Source organism: Medicago sativa, chromosome 7, assembly GCF_051527215.1.
Source record: "Medicago sativa cultivar Bolivia chromosome 7, Bolivia_mono, whole genome shotgun sequence".
Lineage (NCBI taxonomy): Eukaryota > Viridiplantae > Streptophyta > Magnoliopsida > Fabales > Fabaceae > Medicago > Medicago sativa.
This window is the reverse complement of record NC_140755.1, coordinates 102,645,401-102,656,088: the sequence shown is the minus strand read 5'-3', so window position 1 is coordinate 102,656,088 and position 10,688 is coordinate 102,645,401. Positions and strand designations below refer to the sequence as shown.

Below are 10,688 nucleotides of genomic sequence, written 5' to 3'. Positions count from 1 at the left end.
TGTTTGTACTTTGAAATATAAATGAATGAAGAGAGAGAAGTTCAATGTGTTATTGTTTACTTTTTACCGTGAGGTGAAAGATTCCATTTTTAGTTGTTACTAAAAGCATTTTACTAAGACATTATTTAGACAAACAACTTAATTGCGTGTTTATAGTATAAGGTATTATATATAAACTAGGCTTGTCTGGATTGAGTCATTCGAGCTTGTCTACTAGCATATGCACTTTGAGATTGTTTGGAATAACTTTTGAAAACACCTTATGACTATACATAAGTTGTTTTCAGCTTACTTTCATAAGTTCTTCAAGATAACTTACAAAAACAGCTTATAGAAAAAAAAACAGATAAGTTCATAAGCCGTTTTCAACTTATTTTCACAAGTTCTCCAGGATTGCTTGTGAAAGTAGCTTATATGGAAACAATTTATCTTCATTTTATGTTTTGGTATAATAATAGTTTATCTATTAGCACTTATCATAATAAGCGCTTATGCTACAAGCTGCAAATTAAGTTGTTTATCCAACTTATTTGACACTATCATTGATCAAATTGATAGATGAAGTAAATAATTCAGGGATCAATTTGATAGTGAATGACATAATTCAAGGATTGATTTGAATTTGACGGTGTAACAATTTGTGTTGACTTACGTTTTAAAAAAAAAGTCAAAAAAAATTCGATCAAATTAGTCCTAGTACACGTGAAAGCTGACTTGGGACTCCACATCAGCGTTTAACGTGACATGTCATCACTGTTAACGGCGAGACTTGACGGAGGAACTAAATTGATTGACATTTACGAAATCACGTATTGACTATTTCGAAAAATTGAGGGATAAAATTGACCGAAACATACAAATTTGAGGACCAAAATACCTAGAGCAATTCTTACATGGGTACAAACCCAAATCAAATTTATTTAGGCACACACACAAATGTAAAAAATTAAAAGACAAATTGTTTAGTCACATCATTTAATTCTTTTCTCCTTTTGTTCTCATCAGCTTAACTCAGTTGGTAGCGAAAATGCATAATATAATATATGCAAGGTCCGTGGTTCAAACTCCGACCACCACAAAAAAAAATTCTTCTCTCATTTAATTTTTTTTATTTATGAGTCTGTGCTCAAATAAAATTGATTTGGGGTTGTGTCATGTCAGAATTTCTCTCTCAAATACCTATTCACTCTAAAAAAATTCCCAACAACAAAAACGTGAGCTCCTTCAAAAAAAAAAAGAAAAACGTGAGCTTGCTTGAAATCGTGAGCTTGGTACAAGATTGGACATTGGACTACTCTGCATGTTATTTGCCTGAAAATGCTGTTTCAATCATGTGGTCCTTGCATTTTCAAATATTTACTTTTATTTTTTGTGGCCATGATAGACTTCAGTTGAACTATTATCTTCAAACACTCCATTTATAAATAGAAGGCAATCAGTGTGTAGCAACACGCTAAAACGAAACACTTAAATAAAACTTCTGTCTTTTTTTCCCCTCCTTTTGATATCATGACTTCATCATCGTTAATGTTCACAGTGCGGAGGTGCCAACCAGAGTTGGTGCTTCCAGCCGCACCCACTCCTCATGAAGTTAAACTCCTCTCTGACATTGATGATCAAGAAGGTTTGCGTTTCAATATTCCTGTCATATTTATCTATCGTCACGAACCATCAATGGCAGAGAAAGACCCTATTAAGGTTCTTAGACATGCACTCTCACAAGCACTTGTTTATTACTATCCATTTGCGGGAAGGATTAGGGAGGGAGCTAGGCGCAAGTTGATGGTGGATTGTACCGGTGAGGGTGTCATGTTTATTGAAGCTGAGGCTGATGTAACACTTGATCAATTTGGTGATGCTCTGCATCCTCCATTCCCTTGCTTCCAAGAACTCCTATATGATGTTCCAGGCTCAGAACAAATTATGGACCGTCCCATTCGACTCATACAGGTCCAATTATATTAATTATCAAGTTTTTTTTTTTTTACAAAAATAAACTATATTCATTCATTCATAATTGACGACATAGTACATCGATACAATACAAATTTAAAGTTGCTAAAAACAAAAAAGATGAATTTGCGAACTTACAATATCCATGTTAATAACATAAAGGCTTAATAACAGTTGACCCCCTATGTTTACAGAAGTTGCGATTTTGGCCCCCTAGACCAATTTTTACCAAGTCAATGCTGACGTGGCGCCACATGTGCAATTTTTTTTTTTAATTAATTTTTTGGCTTAATAGCAGTTTTGGCCTCCTATGTTTCAAGAAGTTGCGATTTTGGCCCCGTAACTAAAATAATTCGATTTTGGCCCCCTATGTTTTGCCCCCTTTGCACTTTTGGCCCCTTAGGCCAATTTTGACCAAGTCAATGCTGACGTGGCATCACATGTGTAATTTTGTTTAATTATTAAAAAAACAAAAAATATTTTTTTTTATAAATTTTTTAATTAAAATTTTTTTTTTAATTTTTTTTAATAATAAAAAAAATTACACACCTGGCGCCACGTCAGCATTGACTTGGTCAAAATTGGCCTAGGGGGCCAAAAGTGCAAAGGGGGCAAAACATAGGGGGCCAAAACTGCTATTAAGCCTAATTTTTTTTTTAAAAAGTATTTTTTTTATTTTTTAATTAAAAAATAACAAAAAAGTAATTTTTTTAATTAAAAAAAATTAAAAAGTTTTTTTTAATAATTATAAAAAAATAAAAAAATTACACATGTGACGCCACGTCAGCATTGACTTGATCAAAATTTGCATAGGGGGCCAAAAGTGCAAAGGGGGCAAAACATAGGGGGCCAAAATCGAATTATTTTAGTTAGGGGGCCAAAATCGCAACTTCTTGAAACATAGAGGGCCAAAACTGCTATTAAGCCTAACATAAAATGACAGAGTACATATATAGCTAAAAATATGACTATATTCAAGAATATTATGTTTTCGCATCTGCAACGTCGACTATATTCCACACACACACACACACACACACACACACACACACATATATATGAGGTTTGCTAGAACACACCCACTAGTTTTTATGTGGGAGTGTTTTAGCAAGAGTGTTCTAGCAAACCCCTATATATATATATATATATATATATATATATATATATATATATATATATATATGGGGTTTGCTAGAACACACCCACTAGTTTTCATGTGGGAGTGTTTTAGCAAGTAAATAACTAAAAAGTGGTTAAATACACCCTAAGGTGTATGTTGCTATAACACACATTCTAACAAAAACAAGTGGGTGTGTTCTAGCAAATCCTATAGGCATTTGCTAGAACACACCCACTAGTTTTTATGTGGGAGTGTTTTAGCAAGTAAATAACTAAAAAGTGGTTAATTACACCCTAAGGTGTAACTTTGCTAAAACACTCCCACATAAAAACTAGTGGGTGTGTTCTAGCAAACCCCTATATATATATATATATATTAGAGGATTTTCCATTAAAATAGGCGTGTTCAAAGTTATCTATAGGACTGAAAAGATTCCATCATATGTTTTTAAGAAAAAACGTATTTTTAACATTTCATTAATTAAGACGTGTTCAATACAATTTGGTATTTCAACCAAAATCTTGAAACTAGGTGATAATGAGTTGCCGTAGTTAAATTATGAACAACCTCATTTGTCTGACTCCACACAAACTCAACACTTGAGTTTCATAAAACTGTTTGAAGAGAGGTTTACAATTTTGGATAATAATTCCAAATTATGTACATCCGGCCCAAGTGATAAAAAACTATCAACTACGCTCTTCGCATCCAACTCAAAGTCGAGAGGCTCCAAATTAAGCTCATGAACCCATCCCAACGTTGAAAGTAAACTAAGAGCTTCATCGTATCTTAGTGGGTACCGTTAAAAACCAATAAATTATAACCAGGTTGACCCATTTAAAAAGCTTTGCATTTGTATGCACTTACCTTTTTTCCATGCTCCATTAAAGAAAACATATGAATTTCTACAGTTTCAAACAATTACTTGAACTTTGTACATGTTAATTATACATGCCAAACCGAATTGATTACAAGTTTACAACATGCCTAGATATATCTTTACTTAATATTAGATTTAAAATATGACAGGTCACCCGTCTCAAGTGTGGTGGGTTCATAGTGGCCATGAATTGGAACCATACAATGGGTGATGCAGCTGGTTTGAGACAATTCATGACTGCATGGGCAGAAATGGCTCGAGGAGCACATCGACCTTCCATTCAACCTGTGTGGAATAGGGAGATTCTAATGGCAAGAGACCCTCCACGCATTACATGCAACCATTTTGAATACGAACAAATTTTTTCGCCAAATACCATTAAGGAAGAAGATACTGCTTCTCTAGTCCATCAATCTTTCTTCTTTAGAGCTTCTGACATAGCCACGCTTCGTCTCTTGGTTCCATTTCACCTTCGTCAATGCACCACATTCGATCTTATCACTTCATGTTTTTGGCGTTGTCGCTCAAAAGCACTGCAGTTAGAGGCAAATGAAGAGGTACGAATGATGTGCATCGCCAATGCACGCTCGAGGTTTAACGCTAACAATTCGGCACTTGTTGGATATTACGGTAACTGTTTTGCTTACCCGGCGGCCGTCACCACTGCAGGGAAGCTTTGTGGAAACCCATTTGGTTATGCAGTGGAGTTGATAAGAAAATTAAAAGCTGAAGTTACAGAGGAATACATGCATTCTGTGGCCGATCTTATGGTTATTAAGGAACGGTGTTTATTTACAACTGTAAGGTCTTGTATTATTTCAGATTTGACTCGTGCTAGGCTCTTCGAAGTGAATTTTGGATGGGGTGAAGGGGTGTATGGTGGAGTTGCAAAAGGTGGGGCTGGAACTTTTCCTGGAGTTACCTATATCGTCCCATACAAGAATATAAACGGAGAAGAAACTTTGATGTTACCAATTTGTTTGCCCTCTGAAGATATGAAGAGGTTTGCAAAAGAGTTGGATGAGATGCTTGGTAACCAAAATCATCTTACACCGAGTGCTCCTAGTTTTGTGATGTCTACCTTATAGTTTGTTGTAGTTTGTAATGTCGTGATTCCTGTTAAATAAAGTTGGGGGCTTGTGTGCTATATAATGATAATGAAAGGCCTGTTTGTTATTGTAATATATTAACTAGTATCTAAGATTTTATACTATAATTCTATCAACCCCTATTCTTTGTTTTTATTATTTTCGGCTGTTTTATTTAGCCTTAGGCTGCTTTACATATGTTTTAGTCCCTTATTAGGCCAAGTTGATTATACCTTTTTTTGTATTGACTTAGTCAAAACTAGAGAAGTAAGTTTTTGTTAGTACGGCTTAGTTCTATTCAAATCTGTTGGAGAGGAGAGAAGGGAATGAGGGAATGAGGCTACATCCTTTGAACCATCCTTTTTGTATTCAATTGATCAAGTTTTTCTCCTAACAAGAATCATAGAGATGAGTACTTTTTTTGGTTAATTTTCTGGTTTTTTTTAGTAAGTTTACATGGTATCAAATAATAATAAACTCTGATTTTTCATGGTCCCTCGATCCTAAAATCGCTCAAAGTGTCCTCTATATGGAATATGATGTTGAAACCGCTCAAAGTTTCTGATTTTACTCTTTCTGTTAATAATTCAATTGTAGAATCTCCTAGTGTTTCTGCTTTGTATAATTATGTAGGTCCTACTCTAATATTTGGCATTTTCATTTTGGTCACCCATCTTGTGAAACCTTAATACACATCAATACAAAATTTCCTTCTGTTTTGATTAATAAAGATTCTTCACCTTGTGATACTTATTTTTATGCTAAACAAAAGAGATTTTCATTTTCTCATAGTATTACTTGTTTTGATATATGTTTCGATTTAGTTCATGTTGACATTTTGGGACCTTTTTCTATTCCTTCCGTATATGGTCATATACACTTTCTTGCTATTGTTGATGATAAAAGTAGATATTGTTGGATTTATTTAATGAAATTGAAATCTGAAACTTTAAATTTGGTTAAATCTTTTGTTTCACTTATCCGTACTCACTTTCCTAAGAAAATAAAGTCTATAAGAAGTCACAATGGCACTGAATTTTCTTTAAAATCATTTTACTCTGAACAAGGTATTATGCACCAAACATCTTGTGTTGATACCCCTTAGCAAAATGGCATTGTTGGAAAAAAAACATCAACACATTTTGAATGTTGCGTGTGCACTTTTATTTTAAGCTAAGCTTTTGTCCTCTTTTTGGTCTCACTATGTGATTCATGCCATTTTCATCAATACCAACCAAGCTACTTCAAGTTAAACCCCTTATAATTTAGTATTTCAAACACTCCCCCCATAATCATACTAACCCCAATCCTACGAGTCCTATTTGCATCACACATACTGACTCTCCGAGCAACTCCCTACACCTCACCTGCTATACATATCCTTCATCTAAAGTCTACTAGAATCACTAGGCCACCATCTTATTTGGAAGATTTTCATTGTGGTCCTCTACAAGGTACAAATGTTTTCGATTCCATAGACATGAACAAACAATAAAGGTATTCTAAATCCTTTCTCTAATTACATTGATTATGACTATGAGTGTCTAATTACATTTTTAGCATCAACTTTCAGTAAAAAATATTTAGGAGTTCTCAAGTATCTTTTGGTTTTTGAAATCGCTAAAACCAAGAGAAGAATTTTCTTACAGGAAACTGATTGGCAAACTTCTTTATTTAACTCATTCTCGTCGTGACGTTTCTTTTTCAGTTTGTAGGCTTAGTCAATATCTCTCCGCCCGAACATTAAAAACATTCCTGATAAAGGCCTTTTCTTTCCGAGCTCTTTAACAACATCTTTGAAAGGGTTTTGTGACTCCTATCAGGGAGCATGTTAAGATACTAGAAGGTCTACAACGAGTTTTTTTTGCTTGGATCCTCTTTCGTATCCTGGAAAAGCAAAAAACCACCCACTATTTCACCTTTAGATAAATCACCCACCAAATCTTATTATGCACCATTCACTCCAATCTGACCCATAAACATCATCTGATAAGAAATTTTAGTGTTTAGATCAATAGATACAAGTTATAGCATATCATCACAAATAAAGAAGAAAGAAGAATTGTGTACCTTTGAATTAGGTCGATGAAGGATAAACGTAGACAACGCCGACAACTATGAGAGGGATAACTACCCTCATTCCGTCTAGCTCTAGGTTTTCACCATGATGTTCAGAAGAATTAACCGTCTGATGGGATGACGTTTAAATAGCTAAACAGCTGAGGGCAGGGAACTCTCATTGGGCTTAGCTAAATGGTCCAACCCATCACGATCCATTTAGAAACAATAGCCCAATCACACATATTCATCAACTAATTAGTGCTTAACACAATAGACTATAGTTTATATTATAAGATTAACTTATAATAATTGATTATTGTCAATTCATAATTGATTAATTAAATAATTAATCCAACATTCTCCCACTTGGATGACAATACTCAATCACTAAAGAATATAAAATTTATTTTAAAACTTATATGTATGGTCTAAGCACTAATCATTCAAAAGAGAAGTAAGCTTTAATGCTGCAGAAATTGAATCCGATGGGGAAAACAAATCATACAGATCAAAGACTCATTTTTTTAACAAATGATGAATTTATAGTGACACGTCTGAATTAAAAGAATGTGTCATTAAAGAATGTCCCAAGCATTTTAAAAAATGCTATAAAAACTCCCACTAACCCAAAATATCATAGACTTAATCAAATCATTATGAGTTACAATACACGTATATATAAGTCTGTGGTTAGTGGTTCTGCCAATGAGTTTTCAATTCCATAAAAGTCATATATCCACATAGGTATAAAAATAGTAATTAATTATAGGGATAGCCTATAAAAGAGAGTAATTACATTTAGTCAAAATCGATAAATGTTCTATGACATTCAATTAATCCAAGTTTTATAAAAAAATGTGACTATGAAAATCCATAAAAGCAAAATAGGAAATTCAATAATCCCCAAATTGGATTAACATAGACACGTAGTTTAAAGAAAAAGATGTGGATTAATGTGGCCACTAGAATGTCAATAACAAAAGAACATTTATGATTATCTCAAATTATAAGTACGACAAGAACACAATATCATACTCGATAGGAGTATTGATATTATACATTGTACTTACTATTTATGACCTCAAAAAATGTGGAATGATGGTAAAAACAGAAGCACAATGTATATTTGCATGCCAAGAAGTTATTGTGCATATTCCAGCAAAATTGACTTAAGCATCCAATTATGATGCTCATTGAGATTGATAGAATTTTAATATATATCTCAATATATATTAAGCTATGCCATATTTTATAGTGTGCACAAGAGTATATGGCGATAACGAGAATAATATTGTGTACACATTTCTCTTGATCTCACATATATATAAACAAGAGTGAGATTTCTCATTTGAGCTCATAATATATAATGTTGTGTACACACTCCCACTGATCCCACATATATATAAACAAGAGTAAGAGGGATTCTCATTAGTGATCACTGATAAAAAAAAATATTATAATAATATAATATTCAACAGTGGGATACTTAATTACTAGTGCAAGATTATCAACATAAGTGGTTATATAATTTTAACCAATAGAGTTTCATGAACTCAACCACATATTTTGCACATAAGCATAGCAGAATTATTAACACAAGTGGTAACTCAAGGATAATATAAAACCCCTCAAATACATATTTTATCAATGACAGATATTATCAAGAATTGGGTTTCGTAGTTAACCACATATCCTGCATTTACAATTAAGGAGAATGTAAATTTTCATTTAAGAATTTTATAACACAAGATCTCCTTTTTTCACAATTAAAATTCCAAAGAATTTTATAAATATAGTAACCTTAATATGACATAGTATGATGATTATATAAAAAGTTTATCATCATATGAGTGAGATAAGTCTCTAGTATTATAAAATAAGATATGAGACTATATTCACAATTTAAGTAACTCACTCAAAACTCAAATGCTACAATTATACTTACACACATTTGAGTAAAAACATTAGGTTACAAGCAGCGGAAATACACAAGACTTATATTTTATTATTATTGAGGATATAAGAGAAAATAATCATAAGCTTCCATAAGTATTAAAGAATAGCAATAACATAATTAATATCCTCAATATAAGTCTCTACAATAATTTCATATCTAAAAATATGAAAACAAATAAATATATTTGTTTATGAGATATAGTTAGTTGAAATGTAGAATTTTTCTCACTTGTTGAAGAATGATATTTTCTCCACTTGGTGGAGAATGATAGTTAAACTATCTTACCCACAAAAGGATGATTATGTTAAGTAATGTCACACCGATAGGGTATGTCCATCACGTTACACAATACATAGCAATGATTCTCCCACTTGATAGAGAATAGACAATGATAGTTGAATTAAAAGTTTGAAAGATATTTTAAATAAAATATTCAACTATTTCTCTATCACAAAATGATATGTTAAGTAACGTCACACCGATAGGGTATGTCCGTCACTCACATAACAAAGGGATAGTAGCAATCCAAAATATTTATATATACAAAAAATCACAGTTAGGTAGAAATTTAAATCAAAATATAATAATATTGGATTGCAAAATTTATACAATTTTCTACATGTCTTTTAATAGAGTAACTTACTTATTGTAATCTAATTCGAGGACCTTAAGGATAATAATAAGTAAGAACTATATCATCACAATTATAATTGACATAAGTATAAACATTTTAGGTACATTGAATAATAACAATTATATTAATAACAACACACCGATAGGGTATGACTGTTACCAATATAATGCTAATCTATTTAACAAAATTCGCATAATTGTACCCACGATAGGTGAGATTACAATTATACAAATAAATAATTTTTATGCTTAAAAGAATATGATACAATTAATATCATGCATAAACAATTGTACTTAATTTACTCAACTTCGGTCATATTCAAATGATAGAAAAATGTGCTTAATAATATTTTAAATTAGCACATCATAAATATGACTTTATAATTTCTTTTATATGAAGTAGTATAATAACAAAAGTTATTATTTGGAATACAAGTGTTTGAAATAGTTTTCTAATTTATCCAGAATAGAACTCTTAGAATAAAATTTTCAATACTCCCACTATAAATTAGAAAGAACATAAATACAAAATGGAGTATTATAGTAAGAAGATAGTATATAACAACAAAGTTCTGTTTAGAATATTCTGGAAAAATGATTTCACTTCTATATAGGACATCATAATTGCACAACAAAAGAGAAGAAGAGCAATAAGTCACAAGAGGATAAAATAATTAAATAACAACTTACCTCGCAAAGTGTGACATTCATCCTTATACTTAGAGTCAATGACCTTTGATGACTTAAAGAGAATATCTTATAATATAGTCATCTCAAAATATTCATCAATAGAGAATAAGCAATTATAAATAAATATATGTGAGACTCTAATTATAAATCAATATGATTTATATAAGAATTCAGATGTAAGGATGATACATATTTTAAAAAATTGCCTCAATTCTTAATAAGTTGTTTTGATAATAGTTAATGGATAAACAACAAAGAGGCGTACAAATTTTAATTCATAATTAGAATTTTAGCATAAAAATGCAA

At 31.9% G+C, this 10,688-nt stretch overlaps 1 protein-coding gene across 1 annotated transcript; it reads left to right on the top strand.

Moving 5' to 3' along the window:
- Positions 1–1,450: 1,450 nt before the first annotated feature.
- LOC146911492 (benzyl alcohol O-benzoyltransferase-like) lies at positions 1,451–5,184 on the top strand. Its single transcript, XM_085725229.1, has 2 exons — positions 1,451–1,950; positions 4,103–5,184. Exons 1-2 carry the CDS (start codon positions 1,510–1,512, stop codon positions 5,039–5,041), a joined length of 1,380 nt encoding a protein of 459 aa, XP_085581355.1. The 5' UTR covers positions 1,451–1,509; the 3' UTR covers positions 5,042–5,184.
- Positions 5,185–10,688: the final 5,504 nt, after the last annotated feature.

Bases quoted from the DNA above. Each gene is read 5' to 3' on its own strand.
- LOC146911492 (XM_085725229.1), top strand. From the start codon at position 1,510: ATGACTTCATCATCGTTAATGTTCACAGTGCGGAGGTGCCAACCAGAG. The intron at 1,951-4,102 runs GTCCAATTATAT...AAAATATGACAG, and splicing joins GTCCCATTCGACTCATACAG to GTCACCCGTCTCAAGTGTGG.